Here is a 22,370-nt window from a genome sequence, read left to right as displayed (position 1 = left end):
CTCACTATTATCATTATTTGAACAGTTTGTAGCAGAGAAGTCTGTTTCCTTCGCTTTTGACTTCACCCATACCTAGGATCACATTAAGGGTCCTCTGCTGTGTGTGCTACTTCTTAAAAAACCTAAAAAGCTCACCAGTCACTACTTACTATTTACCGTTTACCCAATTACATTCAACCAAATTGTATTATTTCATCATCACAACATCATTAAAATTCAGTAACAGTCTTGAACTAGTTTTTGTATTACTGTTCATTCAACAGTAAAGGTGTTCTATTATGTTCCTAATGTTTGTGACCTTGCTCCCTTTCTGTGCTAGTGCGGTCTTTGCTGTCGCTCTCTGCACAGTGTAAGACTTTGGAAAATCCATTAATCTGTTCATGTAGGACTGGCTGAACTTGATGATTTTGTATCTTCTGCACTCAGGCTCCATTTAATCAACTCTAATCTCTGTACACAATCAGCAATTACCTTTAAAAGACACCATCCTCAACTCAGCAACATTATATGGAGCATAACATCAATAATATGAGAAGTTTCAAATTAAAATGAAGCTTTTCCTGTCATTTTGAAATCGCTAGAGGTTTGTGACCTCATTGGTTCCACTAAAAGAGGGTCAGAGCTAAATAAATTAGCAAATGCATTACCTTGTTCTTCAAAAGGTATGCACTCAATTTAATTTCTAAGTGGGTGAAACATCAAAGATCACTCAGCAAGCCGTTTTACTAAATGTTGAGAGAAAGGCAGATGGCTATAATCTGTTATAAACAGTTATAAGATCTACACCTAGAATTTCAAAGTAAACATTTACAACAGTACACAGTTTTAACAGTGGAATGTGCCCTGTATGAGTGTACTAGGATCACTTTCTATATTTCTAGTTTTCTTTGGTCTTTCTGTCTCACTGTTTCATCTCTTCATGCCACAAATCTTACCCAAAAGTCTGAAAAAATATGAAAAGAATAAAAAAAGCACACAAAGTACACAGTTCCCAGTCAAAAGTTTGGACACCCCAGTTGAATGTGTGCTGATCATCTTAAAAAAAAACAAGGACACTGGGGAAACACAGGTATCCATCATAGTTAGGAAAATATATAATATATGATATTATAATATATAATCTAATTACAATTATAATATATAATATAATATCATATATACATATATAATATAATATAATATATAAATATATAATATTGTAAATATTTTTTAACAATTATTTTTATTGAAAGATTGCTATTTTATTGAATGACTTTTTAAATGGTCCACTCCTGGTTTAAAACCTCCTGAGAACAGCAGTGATTCATCCACAAAGTCACAGAAGAGTCACTCACTTCAGATGAGGTTAGCATTCATGAGTCCACCATTAGAAAAAAATCTAGGCTAAAATGGTATGAATGGTAGAGCTGCAAAGCAAAAAACACTGTTAAGTTAGAGGGACGTAAAGACTCCTCTTACACCTCACCTAGATCAACCCCAATTCGAAATAATGTTCTGTGGACTGGTGAGTCAAAAGTGTAACTTCTTGAACACATACATAAAGCACAGTTATGAGTACACCATAACTGTAAAACTAGGTGGTGGTCGTGTGATGGTGTTTTGTCTGGTTCTCTGGTTGGCAGTAGGTAGGTTAGATTATCTGACTCTCTATTTATCCCTCAGGCTGGACAAGTTAGTATGACAAACTCACAACCTCATTTCAAGAAGCAGAGCTGTGTAATGATTTCCTGTATGTAGTTCAGGAGGGCTAAATGAACCTGAAATTATCTAGCTTAATCTTTGTCAACACTGAGCAAATTAGTGACCTTCCTGATCACACATACCTTTTTAGCTAACAAGCTTCAGGATTTTTAACTGTTGATCTAAGAGAATGTGTTGAAATGTTCTAGGTAACGACTTGGGACTGGACCAGAGCTGAACAAAGCTTCACTGTATATGAGATCATGTGCAAGATCCTCAAGGTAATTATTGTTATTGCAATAGTTTGAAACACTGAAAAGAAATTCACATACATTGTGGTCTGTAGGTAGCCAGCCAGTGACACAATTTGGTTATTTTTGGCTTTGAGTATACTTCACTATTAAAGAATAAATTCTGCTTTAATTTTAGGATATTTATTGGCTGAGCTTTTTATAGAAAGCATAGCAGTTTCTGCCTCTTTTGAACACATTTCTTTGAAAGGCACTAATTAACATACTCTGCAAATGAATCCTACTGCCTACTCCCATGCATGCATGACATAAGAGGATTTACTCTAGATGCAAACCACTAGTAAGCCTCAGGGCTATGTTATAGTTTTGGGAAAAAAAAGTATTATGGACAAATGAGATTTTTCATATTTTCAGATTATTCAGTTCAAAAGTGATAGAATGAGTTGCTATGCCAGTGTTGAGCAAGTAAAGAAACTGGTCATGATACGTGCATACGTGCATACCACCTCATGTGAGAAACATGTGGGCTTGGGCATGTACTACCAGGGGACCTGGCTCACTTCTGTTTGCTGATGTCAGTGGTAGCAGCAAGAGGAATTCTGAAGTAAAACTGCTGTGTAGATGGTGTGCCTGTTATAAACCTCACTGAGAGTGGAGTTACCTTACTGAAGGCAAGAAACACACTATTACTTACCCCCACAAGTTCTCATGTACTATATTGAAATGGATTTGACTTCCACTGTTATCTGTGCAGTGTGACATAAAAACATTTTTTTCCCATGCATTTCAGGACAGTGACCTACTGGACAAGCGGAGACAGTGCTTCAGCCTACAGACAGACACAGGCGAGGACGTGGTGTTCAGCGTGGAGCTGGAGAGCGAGCTTCTGCTCTGGGAGAAGGCCTTCCAGATGGCTACCTTCTTCGAGGTGGAGAGAATACAGGTAGCTACATGCCTTTTGTCCTTGTGCTTTTTGCAGCAAGAACACAAAACAGACAAGTACAGCCCAACTCGGCATACTGCAGTGGAGAAAAAAATAGCAGCACCTGGCAGGCGATGCTGGCACAGTGCGTTGTTGAGTAGGCTTAAGAGTGATACTAGCGGTGCCAGCGACAGTTTAATGTCCTCCTGCAGTTATTATTTTTATGTGCTCACTCTGGAAAATATCTAGTGCTTTGCATACTGTATAAATACCTGTCTATGCAGTTGTTTATGTAATATGTGGGGGCTGGTGTATTTCTGGTGTATATAATCTCCAGAACTGTAGTTGATATATTAGCATTTCAACTAAAATGACATCACTGTGCTTTGTAGGAATATATTTAAAGGGCTGGATATCTGATACTAAGCTTAGACTGTATTGCATTGTAGCTGGTAGACATGCAGTTATCCTATATATAAACAAGGGTTATTGGCTCTACCATGTACAGAGACTGTGTTAAAATCTTTTTGTAACCATACTACAAAAGATATGCCAGAGAAACACCAGAGAACGCAATCCATTTTTACTGGTTTCATTGAACAAAACAAACTTGGCATGCAAAGTTTACCCTGCCTGCAGCCAAAAACGTGTTTGTTTGTTTTGGTCCCCTAACAATGATGTACAACACTTACCGTTCTAATTAAACACTTCAGAGACTGGAGAAGGAGTTGTGTTTTTGCCAGCGGGCTTCTGCTCAGCCTAACTTTGCCAAGTGTTTCATTTTTTCAGTGTAAAACATATGCTTGTATCATGGAGAGCCATCTCATGGGACTTACCATAGACTTTGGCATGGGCTTTGTCTGCTTCGACGCCGCATCAAAAGTGAGTCAGATGTGAACAACTATCCTTGAGTGTTTTAGCCTTTCATAATACGGGTCTGATTGAATGCCCTTCCCAGATTAATTGGAATCTAACTCAGCTGTTTAGGTTGATATTAAACTCTGTAGGGGTTAATTTAATACTGGTGATTGTGCCATGCAGGTGCAGGTAAGTATTATAATACATGAGCACAACTGGAGGCATATTGCTGCCATATACTTTCTGTTTAAAGCACTACATTTTTATGCTGTTATTATTCAGCTTAAGCTGTTAAGCAGTCCGCAGAGTGCAGCGAAGCAGTGTGAACATTCTGTAAAGTTTACTAAACCTATTTGAAGATTAATCCATGTAAGGATATAAGATAAACATCAAGCTATTCTATTCAAAAATCATAATTTTAGTGTATGCTGAGTTGCACTGCATGAATTTATGATATAATGTGATATGATATGGCAGAATAGTGTGTGAACCATTGACTTGTAAAGCTGTAGAACATTAATCAGGGTATTGCCCCCTGTAGGCGGTGCTGTGGCGGTACAAATTCTCACAACTCAAAGGATCCTCCGATGACGGCAAGAGCAAAATCAAATTTCTCTTCCAGAATCAAGACACAAAACTTATTGAGGCAAAGGTAAGCAAACTTTAAATGAACCTGGCCATATTCCAGCCCAAAAGTGAGCAACAGATTAATGTGACCACATGGGAAATCATCTGTGAATGAATAAATGAATAAATATTATTAATCCTTCTCTCTCTCTCTCTCTCTCTCTCTCCCCATATATATATATATATATATATATATATATATATATATATATATATATATATATATATATATATCCCATTTATGAGCTTCCATGTTTAGACTATCACTATTGTAATATTGAATCTAACAGTTCATGACTCTATGTAGTGATTTCACAATTGTTCCCTTTATAAATAGCAGTGGGCTGAAACAGCAGGGGTGAGTGGGTGGACTCACTTAAGTACTGGAATAGTTTTAGCACTTTTAATCTGCTGTGTGTGTTTGGGTTCTTTCATGTTTTTCATTGTTTGATATTAAATACATTCGGGTCCATAAGTATTTGAACAGTGGCCATTTTTGAAGTGTTGCCTTAGTACACCACCACAGTGCATTTGACTTGAAACTTGATTTGACTGGAGTGTAGATTTTCAGCTTTAACAACATGAGTAACATTCCTTAAGAGTCTTTCCAAGCCTTTACTGCAGCTGCCTTCAGTTTTGTCTTCAGTAAGGGGAAAGCATGCACACATGGCTTGAGGTCATGTGACTGACTTGAACATTTAGTTTCTTAGATGATTTCTTGCACTCTGATCTGCTTCTAAAGTTTACCCTATGTCTTTACTTTTGCCTTTGACTTTGATTGTGATACACCAACAATGCTGATGCAATCATCTATTTCAGTTGTCTTCTGTGGTTATACAGCATTTGTGGTGTTGCTGAGCTAGCCAGTGGAACCTTTCTTTTCTGCTGTGTCTCTGATAGGCTTGTTTTGTTATAATGACCTCCTTCATTTGTGTCAACAACTCTTTGGACTGCATATTTAGATATCCCATTTAACAGCTACCGAATGCAAATAACATTTGAAATCAACACCAGATATTTAATTTTGTTTATTTTTACTAAGATGAGGGAGGAAGGCTACACCTGGTAATAAAACTGCTTATTTGTCAATTGTCCATTTACTTTTGAGCCTGTGAAAATGATGGACCTATGGTAAAAAGAACATAAAGCCTGCAATTCCTAAATGGTTTATGCAATACTTTTGTTAGGGCTAAATGTCACTTCAATCACATCTTGCGAGATTACTTTATTTCAAATACATTGAGATACTTATGGACCTGACTGTATGTCTTGTTCTGAATTTCCTTACAGGAATTGGAGTTTTCCAATCTTTTCGCAGTGCTGCACTGCATTCATGCATTTTTTGCTGCCAAAGTGGCTTGTCTGGATCCTGTGTTTGTGGGCAGTCAGAACGCTGCCACAGCCACGGCAGTCCCTTCGTTGACCTCCGTCACCTCTATGGCACAGGCTTCCAAGCTAAAATACTCGAGTTGACAGACTCTTGCTGTCCTCCCCCTTCTCTTGTTCCAACTCACAACAGGACAAATTTATGTTGACTTTACCCACAGAGGAACTCAGCATTGCTGTTTAAATGAGACTGTGGAATCAGCCTGTAAAGACAATAGAAGAGTCTCACCAAGGAGCCTTGAACTGACCTATATGAGGAAGTCCGAGCCTGCTTGCATTGGAGCAACAGACACAAGTACAAAACACTGACGTTGTGTTTTGGATTGGAATTTTTATCATAAAGTTGGACATATGAGCGGGGCACGATCTGTTGTGAAGTCATCAGGATCCTGAGCTGTGTCTTAGCTAGAAAAATTGATGACAACATTCACTAGTTCATTCATGCCCTTTGATATTGCAGTATGTACATTTATATGCAGTTGGTGTTAGCATTTCCTGACAGTGTATTCAGTCCTTTTTTAAGTCAGATAAATCTGATCAAGAGGGATCTATGGGATAACTGCCATGGACTATTCTTGCTGAAAGTATGAGATGAGGGATATCTGATAAGGTTCAAAGATACACACCACAATTATTGGGACCTTTGGTAAAGATGAGGAAAGGACTAAGAAAGAGTTGGTTTTATTAGAGGAGTCTTTTAGCTAGGCCATATCTGTCAGTCTAAACAAAACCACATTCTTGAGTAGGGTATGAGTACGTTTGAGTATGTTTATTATGGCTTGAGGGCCTTTACTTAATATACACAAAATTCATGGTGTGCATTCATGATATCCAGCTGGTGTGAGTTCATGCCACGTCCTTTTTTCAGCGATGCACACAAATGGTAGTTGCGTGCTTATAGCGCCCCCTTGTGGAGAACCTATAGCCTGCATTTGGAATGACAATCAGAATACTTTTATTATCCTTGCCAAGCCAGTGCTTATTCATTAAGAGTATAAACTGTACTTGGTGTTAAAATCCTAAAAAGTGATGTGACAACATTTCTTCTTGAAAAATCTTGATGATACAGGATTCCCAGAAATCCAGGCAATACCTGCAGTTATCCAACTGTGATTTTCGAAAAATGTTTTGCCCTCTCAAATCATCCTCATCACTAATTAGGGGGAAAATAGATTTGTGCCATCTTCCAGACTCATCACAGTTGCAGTTGTTTAACACTTCCTAATTGTCACCCTAATAGAGAGGGTGGTATTTACAGGTGTCAGTGTACCTTTATCTGCCATCAGTTGAACTGTGAAGTTTGTGTTCCTTATTTAAACAACAAAGATATTTTTTCATAGCAAGCTTTTTTGCTCATCTTTACCCTGACTACCAATAGTTCTGGTGGGTACTGTAGTTATGCAATTAATTTGTTTTGGTCTCCAAAATAAACTAGGTCAGTGACCAAAAGTGAGCAAAAACGGTTTGACAAAACAGGAAGACGTTAACATCTACTGGTTTTCATGTGACATTTTTAATATGAAACATCTCAAAAAGTTCTAAATGTCTATGTTTCTATAGGAGAGAGGCAGAAAATGCACACCACAGTACAATGATCAGTATTACAAAGGGTTTTTTTTTTGACTGGCTAACTTTACACAACAAACAGTGACAAGCAACTTTCTTGGTACCAACATAAAATGGTGAAACTAGAGCATGACAAGTCATCGTGTTGCTCATGCAAAGAATTAGATTCTCTCATCTCCCCTTCATTTTGCTGATTTTCTTTAAGAATGAATTGAGAAGTGACTGTATGTTGTTCAGGTTTGAACTGTGAGGAAAAGGGGGACTGTTTCCCAAGGAAAACTTTGTACCATCCTTTTGTTACGCTGCTTCTCAAGCTTTATTGAAGATATATAGAAATGTGTGCTCTTATTTTTACAGTCAAAATAGCTATTGCCCTTTAATTTTCCCACCATCACCTTAATACAGACCAAGCAGAGTATTGTTACCCAGTGTACAAAAAGACCCCATTGGATCATGTCATAATGATGCGGTCATTTCAACCATGCTAGCATCGTATGAGGTCTTTATGACATGCAAAGGATGTATGTAGCACCATGGCACAAAAGTTTTTTTTTTTTTTTGTTGTTTTAGTACTATGTACAACATTATGAGCAAACATAGCATAGAATGTTTTACTGCTGTGGGTTACTATTCATTTGTCCAGTAAGGCGTTCAGAACAACAAAACCCTGATTCCAACAGAGACCAACGCAGCAGTATAGTTTAGTCTAGCAATGCCCTAAAAGAAAATCTTTGAAACAAAATCAGTATGTTGATCTAGATTTTTTAAAATAATTCTGCTCTCCCTCACTTAAGCATAAACTAAGATTGGATTTGCAATAATTAAGCCCTGTTTGAGTGCTTTAGCACTTTGAGTAATTCCATATTTTGTGCCCTGCTATAAAGGTGTGTGTGTGTTAAAGACTATGCAAAAAGAAGGTTTCTGTACAAGGGAAATCTTTTGATGGGTCACTGGAATAGTTTCATTCTTCTAAGAGGGAGGCTAAAAAAGTTACCCTTTTATTTTTGGCAACCGCTGCTGATTTTAATAAAGATGTATAGTGTACTTCTTAAAATAAAGTTTTATAATGTATGGTCAGTCTGTTGTTGATTGCCTTAGTTTGTAAAAAGAAATAACATTTTGCTATTAACTACATTACTGTTTTCAATTCAAATATGTTAATATAATAGTCTATAAAATAAGAAAATATCAAATCATAAGACTTCTGGGAATATGTTTAATGAGAAGATGCTTGTGAACACAGCATCAAATTACAAACAGTCAGTGGTGCACTTCAAAAAAAAAACACAGTTTTTATGAGCTTTTCTGTAGGAAAACAAGTTGTCCAGCTGAAACACTGACAGGAATGTTGAAACTCCCCACATTCTGAAACTCTTCAGAAAAAAAAGAAAACAAACAAGCAAAAAGTACAAAATAGTTTTCCTACCTTGAGCCCACATTAAAGAGCATTTTGCTAAATTCACTAATGCTTAAGTACTGGTTTGTGGAACCTAGTGAAGTGAATGCAAGAGAGGTGTGGAGGGAAAAACTAAGGAATAATCCCAAATGTTAACAACAAACAAGTGTAGCACATATTGGTTCTGCAACTTCTGCAAGAATTATTTGATCCCCTGTTTTTACTTGAGAAAGCTCACCACCAGGCAATGCAATGGCTACCCTGACATTTCCAGATTGTGCCAACCTGCTGAACCACTTGGAAGCTTTGGAATTAAATTCTTTATTTTACCATTTTTATTTTTTCTCTTCAAAAGACTGAAACTTTCTTACACAAATACATATCACAGCACACTGCATTCTAAAGTGCTAGACAGAGCAGAACAAAAAAAAGGTTACAACAATTCTTTTTGGGAAAACCAGACACTGAGTATTTTATGAACATTACAGCCTGCTTCCTAAACATGCACTCGAGGCTGTCTCTTACTTTCTGATTTTTAAGTGGATTACCGCAAGCCCAAGAAATTGTGCTTCCAGATTCTTTTTTTTCTTCAAATCTAACACTGGCAGCTGCAATTCAAAAACAAATAGAGTTCCATTAGCTTATAAAATCATATGATTTAGGGGAAAAAAAGGTTTTAATATGACAGAAGTCATAAAAGGCATTTAATTGTCTTTTGGCAAGTGGGGCAGGTCAATTTTGAAGAGCAGACGTGTTTTAACAAATATCCATCCTAAAAAATGGTTGTGCTCAATCTAACATTAGTCCTCCAGGTTTTAGTCCTGTCAAGACCATAGGAATAATGCAGCTATTTGACAGACTTCAGAACTTAATAAAGCTTCTGCATGTATGCACACTATATTCTATGAACAGTGTATGTATACAAAAGTGGTACAGAGCTTAAGAGATCAAATTTCTTTTTTTTTTCCTTTTTGTTTTTTCCTTAACAAATTTCAGTACTCAGAAAGTTTCCAAACCCCACATAGTTGTGCAATTTTGTATATTTGACCAGCAGATAATAAACCTATACCCTGAATGAGTTATCGCTGTGTAAAATGTCAGTCGGGGCGAGCGAATCCCACTCCCAGCTAAATAGGTTGGAAATGTCAATATTGGTGGATTTGTGCCATCAGGAAAACTTCACCTTGAAGCACAATTGTAAGTTAAGCTAAAAACTTTGAGACGTTACAAGTTGTTCCAGAAGGCATTAGGAGACGCAGAACGTCTTCGGCACTACAACGAGCTAGACAAACACTCCTCAGGATCTCCATCGGTCAGTAAGTGCATGCCATATACTGAATATGAGTTTGTTCAGTGCTTACCTAACGAACATGAGCACCCTCATCCCTGAAGAAACGGACATAATTTACAGTGTTACAAGTACACAAAGCAACGGTTTTCACAAGTTAATTTCCTAGCTCAAGGATCTCCATCCAATGCTATGCTCCATACCCATTAGTATGAAGTGATATTTTTCCAATATGCTGACAATGTTTCCTGAACCAGGCTGTACTTGGTGTTCCCTGTAACACCCTACACAGACAGCTAAGACCCTTTTCACTTTATATCATAAGCACAATGGAGTGCTTACCTACTATAAACAAGTAGGTTCCGATTAGGATTAAAGTTAGTGTTTGACTTAAACAGCTCATCAGTGCAGAAAGTCAAAGACCGAGCTTAATCTACATCCTGTTTGAAGTGCTAGAACTATCAAAGCACCTCAGTCAACTGAAGGCTTTCAAACCCAGGAAGTCAGCTTACTGATGTACCTCACAGAGACAGTTTGTGCATTCAGACACCACAGTACAACACAGGGCTTTACCAAATGGGTCCAGAACGAGGAATCCACAGCACACAAACAAAGCACAAACACGCCCAGATTCCTAAAAGGCAAATAGTCCCCAATTCCCAACCAATTTCTTGTGTGTGCTGGTGAGGAAAATGAACTACGAATGGCTACAAATTTGACAAACAGTGCCACTCAGAATTGATCGGTGACAGGCTGGACAATAGATGTCTCTCAGAAGGAGGGAAAGAAGAAGAAAAAACAAACAAACACAGAAGCTTCTGTTACAATATCAAGAAAATATTATAGCAAATTCAGCAAACTCTTGAGTATAAACAGAGAACTAGAAATGTTCTGCACAGCCCCCTCAGAACCTCAAGTGCTCAAAGGATTCCAAGATCAGATTCAAAGTCAGGATTATAAATCATTAGAACAGCATATAGGTTCCAGATTCAGATTCCCCATCCTGAAAAACCTTAAATTCTGCTACAATATGAAAGAAATGAACAGGACGAAAAAGTTTGCCCTAAAAAGTGAACCACCACAAAAATCCACTCGACCGCTGGCAGAATTCCTATTTCTCTCTATAATACAACAGGTACGCCTTCAGTGACTCCGGCAGTGGCAGGTTCAGAATCTTGTCTCTCAGAAAGTTAACCTGAGGCTCCTCCAGCTTAATGGGCTCCACAGTGTCTTTTTCCTGCTCTTCCTCTTTGCTTTCCTCCTCGATGCGCTCATCTTCCTCACTCTCTATGGGCTGGGGAATCAGTTGGTTACCCACAAACACATAGGTGTTGATGCGATGGCGACGGCGGCAGCGGCGGAGTTTGCGTTTCTGTGGTGCTCTCTGCACTGGGCCCTTGGCCAGTGCCTCCTCATTGGTCAGGTTGCGAAGCGTGCGCCGAATGTAGATGCGTGCAAGGTCCTGGAGGCTCCTCACAGCCAACGGAGCTGAGCAACAAACAGAAGAATGCGTTCATCAATGGATACTTTGTTGTGGCAGAAAACAAACATTTCCTTCACCATGACATGTCATTAGTACAAGAATACATAACACACGACTTAGTTTATTAACATTCTGCTTTAACTGCTTAACTGCCATAACTGCTTTAGTAATTGTAGCAATGCAGAATAAACATCTGGTTAAGACCCGGTCATGCAAATTATTAATCATTAGTTACCTATTATTTACATATTAGTTGGCAGCACTTTGATTCATGGGGGCTCTAGGTAGCACCAGGACAATTGCTAAAAGTGGGTTTATTGCTGCTTCAAGTCACAAATACAGCAAGGAGTGTTCCATATTCTCAAATGAGGTTATACTCATTACTAATGAGACACTAAATAAGTTGTAATGTGTGAATCCCAAATTCAGTATTCATTTCTGGTATTTATTACAACTAATAATGCAATGATATGGTATGATAAAGGTCATAATGAGTAAATCATAATGCATAGTAACCAAATCATTAAAAATATACATGTATAATTCAGGCTGTACTGAACAAAGAATACAGCCTTAATTAAGCCCTATATTTGTTTTCTCTAAAGTGTTGACTTGAATGATCTACTAACAATGCCATGCTCTATTGAGGCCATAAAGTAACAATATTAGTCATTTTAAGATCTTAACAAGGCATGTACACTCTTTTAAAAGAACTTTTGATTATTAAGAATATTCAGACATTGTAGTTGGATATATACATACAGTAAAGTCACTTTAGATATGTGGCCATGTTCAATTGGTTACCACTACCATATAAAGACAGACCTGTTAGTGGTGTCTGCTAGTTCTGCGGTGTTCTGAGGCTCACTACACTGGGCCGAGTGATGGACTCTCAGTGTGAATCAGTGTGTATGCCCAAGAAGCTTGTTAGTTTTACACATTTATAGTGCTTTTGGAGTTTGGGTCAGATATGTTAAAACACTGACAGACTGGCTTTACCTGATTTCCTGTTCAACATTAGTTTTGCCAGTCCCCATTAAACTGATACTGCAAGCTGGACTGTGCGCTAGAGTTGGGCGTTATAGCAATAATATATACTGCAGTACTTAAAATAAGTATGTTTAAAAATCATGGCGCGTTAAACTTATTTTCTGCATCCATCTAGTCCTCTACTATGGAAGGCGGTGGATATAAGGTGAATGGTGCCTCCCTGCACTTTTTTGCATTGTCTTCAGAACACCGTTCCAATTATTGTTAACACCCTCTAATTAGGCATATTATACCACTCATTGTATGTTTATTATTATTATTATTATTATTATTATTGTGGTTGCAATCTATATCAGAGGACCAGTTCTCACACCGGAAGTCCTACACAAAAAACAAAGATGGCCAGCCCCATAGTTTAATGGAAAATAAGGTGGATAAAACAACCAAAGTGCTGCCATGTATGTATAACAAAAGGACACACCCAGATGTCCTTGATTTTGAATTGAATAGCAGTGCATTTACCCTTTTTTTTAACAAACACAAATGACAATCTGAGAGTTAAGCATTGTAAAAACCACAAGCATTGCTCACAGAGCAGTGCAATCAGATATATTTTCTAATCTAATCAGCAAATGGTTGATGATTCACAACACTGTTCTTTAATCAAATTGAGTTGAGTAATGAATCAAAATCACAATTTAATTATGATTCTTTCATGCAGCTCTTATTATGTAAATCATATGCTGTGGCCTTTACAGTCACCATATCCTAGTCTAACTGAACACCTTTAGTAGATTTTGGATCGTGGAGAGTTTTAGGCAGTGCTCTCCACAATCATCAAAACAGAAACTGAATTAGATGTGTTGATGTTTCTGATACTAACTGATGCGGTAGTTCTGCTTCATTTTCTCTGTAGAAGTGTATGTGTTCACGCATGCATGTGCAAGTTAAACAGTAGTAACTTACGCAGCACCACAGCGTCTGGCTTGCTGCCATCGGTTCTGCTCTGCTGTACTAGAGGTGCGAAAGAAACTGCCAAGATGTTCTTACTCTCCCATGAGCTCTGACCAGTTCTAGTTATCTGAGTCAACTGCAACAGCAAAAAAAAGCACACAAGTGGAAAAAAAAAAAAAAAAAAAACTAATCAGATGAGTGTGCATAAAATGATAATATAGCTATCAAACAACACACCTATTAAGTAATACTGATGGAAGATGAAAGGTTCAGTTGATACGTAAACAAACAAAAATTTTAAATAGTGTGGTGAATGTCTGAATTACACCTGATTAGCTGGTGCTTAACTTGCTAACAGAAAAGAGTGACATTGTGATTTTCTTTTTTTCACTGTTCCTGTTTAATATTTACACTTTAACTCATTTGTGTTTAATTAAGAAAAAATGCCAAAGACCAGAACTGCAGAAAATAATTTACCTGATCTTCAATTGGCATCACGAGTATGCCCCCAACTTTAAGCATGACCTTCATATAGTTCTCATGGTCTTTCTGAACCCCTGCTCCACAGTAGATACGATCATACTGATGGCTGTCTGATGAAATCTCTAAACAGTTCCCCACTACGAAATGGGGCTCACAGAACTCAAACCTAAAAGGGAAAATTTTGAAAATTTCATTTACATGTCAGGTGGCAAATTACGCAGTATAACTTGTGGAAAATGCAACTGAAAAAGTGATTGAAACGAACAGATAAATAGATTCAACCTGAAATCTGCAAGAGCATTTTCTAGCTTGACTGAATGTAAATACAGTGGATTTTAATTATTTCTGAAGGGAAAAAAGACCTTGGCATTAAACTATTACAAAAAACATATACTGCAAATGCTAATGAGTTGCATAACAAAAATGTAATTGTGATAGACTTTTTGGAAATCTTTGTAATCTTCTTGCTCCACAGCATGTTTAAGATCTACCAATATCTCCCACTGATCAACATTTCAAAAATGTTCAAGTCAGGGGACTATTGTAAAAACTTCAACTTGTGTTTTTAACCCTTTAACAGTCACACTAAGAAATACATTTGTATTCCTGGACCCTCATTTAGCAGCTTCAGGGGTTTTTTTAAACTCCAGATGACCCATTCAGGAATCATATTTGCAAGTCAAGTATTACAGAACAGTCACTGCAATACAACAGAACTAGAACAGATCAAGTTTACTGTGCTAAATAAATGGACACACATGTCCATTTTGTCAAGCACAGCAACATAGACACAGTAAAATGTGATGTTTATGGCTACCTACCTATCTAGACAGCTGTAGCTATAGCTATTCAATGCACATTGTTCTTCAATGAGGCTCAGCTATCTGAGCTAGAGTTTGCGTTATATTCAGTTTACACTAACTGGGCAACTCAACTGAGTGGTTACAAGTTTTTCAGGGTAACAGGGATTTGACATTTTAATGTCAAGTTTCAGCCATTCAACAAAAACTGCAGTTCTATTAGTTTTCTTGGTCTAGATCTTGCCTTGACTTCTAAATCACTGTCATTTCTTATTGTGATTTGGAATAGTGGACATTGCAAGCTAGAAAAGGTATCTTTTATACCTTTTCCTGCTCTATTGCTGCACATGTTAGCCTCATATCCAGATCTTCAGCCAGCCACTTAGACTAGCTCATCGTTGTTGAGTGTTAGCACAAAGTTTAGAGAGCCAAAGGTTTTGATGGCAATGGTCAAAAGCCGTTCAGTTCCGAGAGCTCTTTGAGCCTAGTATGGCTCGGCTTGACCCACCATTCATCAAGATCCACAGAAGACAAGCATCCAGGCTTTTTCTGTCCTGGCACTGAAGTGGTGGAATAAACTTCCCCTGGGAGAACAGCAGAGTCGCTCTCTGTATTCAAACGCTGACTGAAGACCCACCTCTTCCAAGAGTATTTGGGCGAAGTGTAGTGTCAGGTATTATGGTCTCTATGTTGACTTTTGTATTTAGTAGTATGTAGGCTTAAGAGGTATCTCGGATCCTAGCCTATACAAACTAGCTAAGGGTAAACAGTGAAGCACTTTTGTAAGTCGCTCTGGATAAGTGTCTGCTAAATGTAAAATGTGAATGTTTTATTATACTCTGGAACGGTCAGCTGACATTTCCTGGGCCTTACTTGACTCCTTAGGTCAGGTTAGGCAGGTCAAAAATTTAAACACTTTATATCTAGAAAGGTCTACAAACATTTGCATAAGCCACAATTATTCACACATAAGACATAAGACACAATTATTATTCTTACATCAAACAAATATAAATAAATCTATATTTTTTATATACAACTGCATAGATATAGTGACAAGTACACGTCAGCTTATATAATAATTAAGAACTGCTCACTTGTCAAAGCTGTCACTGTTTTTGATGAACTCCTCAAGTCTTTCTTTTGCATATTCCACTACATCCTTATGAAGTTCCACACCATGGTTTACTCCAAAAGGACCTGGGAAAAAGCAACTTCATTATTACATTAAGAAATGCCCATTGAACCTAAAAACAGGGTGACAGTGACTGCAGGGTAACTGTAGACAACAACTATAGATGATTATTACTTCTTCCAGCAGAGCCGGTGCTGGTATAGAATGAGGCAGAAAAATCTGTCACTCTAGAAAGCAATTTACCTTTGTTAAAGCTAAACCATGCACTTCTGTGGCAGAAACCAGAAATCAATAAATGTAGACATACCAACCTATTATCTATTATTATGAAATATGAATACAGATGTGAACAAAGCAATTTACTCAACAAATCACTGATTGATCACACAATAAGAATAATAAGAAAAAAAGTTTGAAGTCTCTCACCTATGATGAGGCCCACCATTGTGCTCAGGTATCCTGTACCACTGCCCAGATTGAGAAAGGACAGTCCCTGCTGGAGTTTCAGTGCTTCCATTACCTCAGAATAAATGCATGGGGCTGAAAGGTGAATATTGCCATGCTTCCACGCCAGATCTTTGTAGGCATTGTCCCTGTAGCCGTCCAAGTAGTAATCTCCACGATCTATGGCTCTAAAAGCTTGCTCGACCCTGTCTGTGCGAATGTACTGTGCCTCCTTGAGGTTGTCAATCAAATCATCATTGTCCTCCCCTGCACTCACTGCTCCACCCATGATCTTTCCAAAAAAAAAAAAAAAAAAAAGAAAAAAAGAAGATATGGACAAGAGGAGTTGGAGCTCTTCCACCAGCCCAGCTGTGGTTCACATTCAGGAGGAACGTTTTCTTGATTTCAGCAGATGAGAGACAGGATGATTCAGAATTACCTTAGATCAACATCGTGTCTGGAGAAAAGGGGGAAAACAAACACACAGACAAACATTTAGATCATCTCAAATACAGAACAAAAACTCCAATGCATTTTAGAAATTAATGTCACAAACTAAGCTATCAGAAAATAGTATCTGTTCTAAAACAGCAGTGTGAGTGTTCCCTTAACACTGGCAAACATCCCATTGACAAACAATGTGACCTCGTTTTGGATTCAAACCCCATATAGGAATTAATTAAAAGGGACTTGTGGGCATGGAACTAATGTAGTGCTCACAGACACATAAATACTAATTGAATCTGACATAAAACAGCTGCAACCCTTTTAATGCTAGATTCTTGTCTGAAGACTGATCTCACTCTGCAACAATCCTACACTTAAAAATAATCTAAGAAATAGGCCAGAAGTGCTTAATCCAGGCATATTGAGATCTCTTTAGCCCTTATCTTTTATTTTTCTTTTCTACACTACCACCAACATGGAAGTGTTCACAGTAATCTTGTTCTACTTTCTGAGTGCTTTTACCTAGAATGCTGCCCTTTAAGACTTCTGCAGTAAAAGAAACTAGGTCAAGTCTTTTTTCACTGTTCGACTAGGCCTCATCATGACCCTGTAGGGCATCCCTCTGACTCCAGCGAGTAAAGTTCTGTAGTAAATACAGTACAGGTTGTACTTCACTTCTTACGTTCTTAAGAGGCTACACAATGGAAGTATAAACTGTAAAATCGCAAACCTATGCTTTAATTAATTACTGTATGTAAGTATGTAAGGTATATATCTGGGCAGAAGTCTTTTGATTATGTATGTCTAGATTGTTTGTTTGTTAATTACCAGTTATTAAAAGAACTGTGAGCTAATATCAATATTAATAAACAGGTAAATGTTTGCAGAATTAACCAAAATTTGCTACACTCCTATGCCCTATGAATTCTAAAGCAGCTCTCTAGAGGGTAAAAACTATTGTTTGTTTATTGTTTTTTCATTCTTGGTTGAAATGACCAGCTGTTTTGCTCAGTCTGTGGACCTTCTAGACATAAAGCTAAGCTACTAAAGCAGTTGATCCATCATTAATATGATTAGCGTGCTGCTTGCATAATCACACAATTGCCACACACCACTAATGCTTTACCAGAACAAACCTGTTTGTACCGTCTCTGCGTCTGCCCTGCCCAACCATTAATTCATATACTTTTCAAAATGACTGTGATTCAGAATAGGGTGGTAATGAGAGGGCGAAGCATAGCACCTCTTGTTCAAGGCTGGAACGTCAACCTGATTATGGCTGGTAAAGTCAACAGTCCAAAATGGTTAGCATAAGCTTAGTTAGACAGAAAACCTAGAAAAAAAGCTAGATTTAATTCTACTGGAGTCTCCACGTCTATTTCAGTCTGCTTATTCCAATGCAGGAACAAGACGAGCAGGAGTGCGGTTTTAGGCTACTCTACCCAGCTCTGGCTGAGATGTGACCAAGGGAACCCTCTGAACTCAGTGGCCGGCGTAACAGATTCCTGAGCTGAGCAGGGACAGGTCTACAATAACATGCAATCTGAGACAACATACACATCAACAACACATGCCTCTGTCTGCCGGTCAAATAGAGATGCACAAGACAGTCTTCAGCCCTTCCTGGAGAAAAAGATCTAAATCTAAAAGCTTGTAAAACACGTTTTGCATAGTTGCCTGATTCAAAACATCAAACACTGAGAAAACCCTTTTATAGTAGCAATGACAACAGTTGATAGATGAGTTGTCTACTAAACGGCTGTTATATTTGCCTGCAACGATTGAGGAGATGCATAAGCCTCAAGAAAGTGCCATAGTGCGTTTCCAAAGCTTAAAGCTATTAATTCAAATGTTCTGTTTTTATCAAACCTTTATTTTTGTCCACACTGTATGCATGTCCCTATTCCAATAATATATATGTATTAAAAATAAAAATGAATAATATAAATATATTTTTCTAATTTTCTCTAATTTATTTATTTTTTACACTAATTTAATTTAATGCTAATACTAATAAATACTAATTAACTGTCGATGTACAAACTGATTGACTTGAGCCTATACAAAATCGGTCATGATAAAGATTTTGGGATGATCCATTGCTCCTGGAATATTTGCTATAAACAATATTATTGACATTTTAAGCCACTAATATAATGATAATATAATAGCATAATAAGACAATTGCACTCTTTTAAAGAGCAATGAACAATTAATTATTCCGAATATTCAGATACTGAAACTGGAATTACCTTACTCTCCACTGACAAACCTAAGTTATGTCACTTCAGACGTGGTGTCTGCTAGTTCTGCTGTGTTCTGAGCCTCACTACACTGGGCTGAGTGATGGACTCTCAGTGTGTATCACATTAGCGGGAAGTCTTTACTCTGTATCCCCAAGAGGCTTGTTAGTTTTATACATTTCATAGTTTGGCTAAGTTTTGGTTAGATATGGTACAACACTGATGCCAAATCACGACGGTTCTGCAGCTGCAAGAGAGGTCAGGCACAGCGCACATTATGGCCTGGAACCTTTGCAAAACACATGCGTTGCAGGGCGAATGCAGTTTCTGTGTGTCTTGCAGTGGAATACAAGCTACAAATGTCCATGTAAAACTTGAATAAACAGTGTGAAAGACTACAGTAGCAGTACAACTGTATTACACAATACTATGGTTCAGCTTTGGTGGTAAAACTGTGTATCTCATGTATGCATTGGTCAGTGTGTGCATTGCACTCTTTTCCTACACTATAGATGTCGCTGTCTGATCACAGACTCGTCCTCTCCTCCGACAGAAAGCTGACGACAGAACAGAACAGCGCAACAATAAAATCAACGTCTCATGTCCGTTTATTGTGCGATACGTTGATAACTGAATTATTTTGATAGCCCTACCTAGATCAGTGCATGGGTTAAAATGTCTGCTTTGAGTAGGAAAGCTCAGGAATGTGTTATGAGATTATTGCTTCTGATTAATGCTAATCACTTTATTTCCTGTTTACTTAACCTTATTTGGTTCACTATATCTCTATAGCTGTGTGCAGAATGGTTCATTTGAGGTGACGGTGAGGCTGATATTTGTGTGACAATCATATTCTGTCGCATAAGCAAATCATGAACTGCCACATAAACTGTTGAACGGTAGCTAGGTTACAGGTTTTGGAAAATACATGCTGTAATTAGGGTGTATACAAAAAATACAGATGTATACAGATGAACAAAACTGAATCACATGCAAGGTTTCTTTTTCTTATTGGTTGTTATTCTAATGGTTTTCTCTGTAATAAGTAGGAGCCATCAATTCATTCATATAAGTGTTTATTTAAATGAAAATGACATCTTTACATTTTGTATAGAAAACTGGCATCTTGCCCACCAACAAAAGGAGCCAATAAGCTTGCATGTTACGCTGTAAGTGGAGAAGAGCTGACATGCCAGCAGGGGAAAATTCCCCTAAAAAAAATCTATTTTTTGTGCATTATTGACCCGAACGGTGCAAACTGTTCATGGGGTTTTGGCAGATTTTATCAGTGAATTAAAACATGCTTTTAAAATGGTAATCTGACCTTCAATTTCAAGTATTTTGGTCTTTCCCCATTCACAGAGAAGGTCTTGTGTAACTGGAAATAACCGTCTGCTGTTGCAAAGATGGCCACTGAGCGAACAAACGCTTCTATAAGGACTATGTATCAGACACAAGGCAACAACTTCTTTGTTGGTATTAAGACACCACAGCATTATTGTCTACATTGGAAATTCCAGTGTATACTGTCTGTACACTACATTTTGCAATGCATTATGCGTGTTTGATAGTGTTTATAAGAAACTTACATTTCATGACATATGCAGATCTGCCGTAATGAAAACACTGTTGCTCCCAAAATATATTTGAACTTGCCAAGGCCACTAAACTACCCGTTAGCGGTTGTGATTGAATACAGCTGTTAGCTTCTCTGTGCCTACATAAAAAAAAAAAAAAAAAAAGGGTTGGACTCACTGGACTGACCACCACACAGTGCAATGGGACGTCCAAAGAGCTGTGGCATGCAAATGTTTGAGCATACTGACTACTAAAATTACTGTGAATAGCAAAGCAAGTAATAAATAAGAATGATTCTCGTAAAGGCATAGAACTCTTTCCATCTTTTACCCATAGCAAATGTTTGGGGACCCTATAAGTTGTATTATACAAGTACAACTACTTACATAAGTACAATATGAACATTGCATTAACACAATTCTAAGAATAGACTGAACATAAACATTCACTATTAGGATGTTGGATCATGTTGAAGCTCGGATTTCTGAAAAGACTAGATTTTATTCAAACATTTATAATCAACACTTGTTATTTTATCTCTGTACCACTACAGACGTTAAAGCAGGCCGCATCAGACCATCCACACTGCTGCAAGATCTGCGGAGTCCTCGCAGTTTCGCCACAGTTTTCAAGCTGCGGAACTCACCACATCCGCACTGCGTTAAAGACTGACAAATCGTACCTTCTTCCAGCTGTTAGCTACGTCTTGGGTTTTAATGTGAGAGCACGCAGCACACCAAACGAGTGCTCTGGTCATTATACGACGTTTTCCATCATGATTTCTGCGATTTGAATGCGTTAATGTTACCCATTATCCAGTGCCAGAATGTGCGCATGAGGCGACATGATAACTCTCCGTTTACACTCGTTTTTTGGAAAATTGGATCAATTTAAGGTGAAGCGTCGATCCAAAAACAATTCATTTGATACACCTGTTTCTGCATTTCTAACTTTTTGTAGCATGGATGTCAAAGACGGTCACTGTCAGCAACGTCAACATACAACAACACGCCGTGCGACTGCAAGCACTTATTTCGCTCGATGGCTTTAGGTGGCAAATCCAGGTCCAAAAAGTAAAAATCCACCCTAAGACTGTGTCCCGACTGCGTGAACGGCTGGACTGCAGTACAGCCGTCCAGACAGTCGGAACAAAATCCTGGGGCGGATTTTGACTTTCTGGGCCTGGATTTGCCAACATTGTAAACAGCCACCACATTCTGCAACTACTTTCGATGTACTGCGTACTCCGTTAGCTATATCCGTAACATCTGCCAGTCTGTTTGACCAAAAGTCAGTTAGCTAGCTAGGAGCTTACGTTATCTAACGTCTATCTTACCGTGTTTGGTTAACCCAGGTAACTTTAGCAGGCTGAGTTAGCCGACTAACGTTACTTCTCCATTACTTCAACCATCAAGCAGATCTAATGTTACTTAGCTACTCTCGCAAAATAAAGAGCTAGCAAGGCTATAGCCTCCAGATGTGAATCTTTCGTGTTATAAATAGCAAGCGATTCCCTGTCATTTGACAGAACAAAACATTAAAAAGCCCAAAAAGCATATTTCTGTCAAGCGGACAATAGGTGTCTAAGTAAGCGGCTAACCAGCTAGCTAACGTAAGCTAACCAGTTAGCTAGCTAGCTACAAGCAGCACACTCGATAAAGCTGGCGAAGCATCAAACTGAAAGAGAAACAGATGTCGGTGTCAAACAGCTATTTCCACTGACCTTTTCCCCATTAATAAATGCCGGGCGCTGTTTTCAAGACCGAAAGCTGGTAAATGTGGCAGGTAGTGAATCTGTAGCTACTTTGAGCGGGTCCCCCCGACCAGCGTTGTGTTTTT

General features: G+C 38.1%; 2 protein-coding genes across 3 annotated transcripts in view; one reads left to right on the top strand and one right to left on the bottom strand.

Moving 5' to 3' along the window:
• sntg1 (syntrophin, gamma 1) overlaps positions 1-8,361 on the top strand; it is a 26,719-nt gene extending 18,358 nt beyond the window's left edge. For both annotated transcript variants that reach the window (XM_072680248.1, XM_072680247.1), the window contains exons 15-19: positions 1,890-1,961; positions 2,722-2,874; positions 3,643-3,735; positions 4,253-4,363; positions 5,629-8,361. In XM_072680248.1, the coding sequence (XP_072536349.1) occupies positions 1,890-1,961; positions 2,722-2,874; positions 3,643-3,735; positions 4,253-4,363; positions 5,629-5,811 (612 nt within the window). In that variant the 3' untranslated portion in view covers positions 5,812-8,361. The remainder of the gene's footprint in view (positions 1-1,889; positions 1,962-2,721; positions 2,875-3,642; positions 3,736-4,252; positions 4,364-5,628) is intronic.
• pcmtd1 (protein-L-isoaspartate (D-aspartate) O-methyltransferase domain containing 1) lies at positions 7,583-22,370 on the bottom strand. The gene is made up of 6 exons (XM_072680249.1): positions 22,255-22,370; positions 16,246-16,720; positions 15,782-15,884; positions 13,879-14,050; positions 13,414-13,537; positions 7,583-11,462 (listed from the first exon to the last, which is right to left on the bottom strand). Exons 2-6 carry the CDS (start codon positions 16,550-16,552, stop codon positions 11,086-11,088), a joined length of 1,083 nt encoding a protein of 360 aa, XP_072536350.1. The 5' UTR covers positions 16,553-16,720; positions 22,255-22,370; the 3' UTR covers positions 7,583-11,085.

This window comes from Salminus brasiliensis, chromosome 5, assembly GCF_030463535.1.
Source record: "Salminus brasiliensis chromosome 5, fSalBra1.hap2, whole genome shotgun sequence".
Classification (NCBI taxonomy): Eukaryota; Metazoa; Chordata; class Actinopteri; order Characiformes; family Bryconidae; genus Salminus; species Salminus brasiliensis.
The sequence above is the reverse complement of the archived record's forward strand: the minus strand, read 5'-3'. Positions and strand labels throughout refer to the sequence as shown.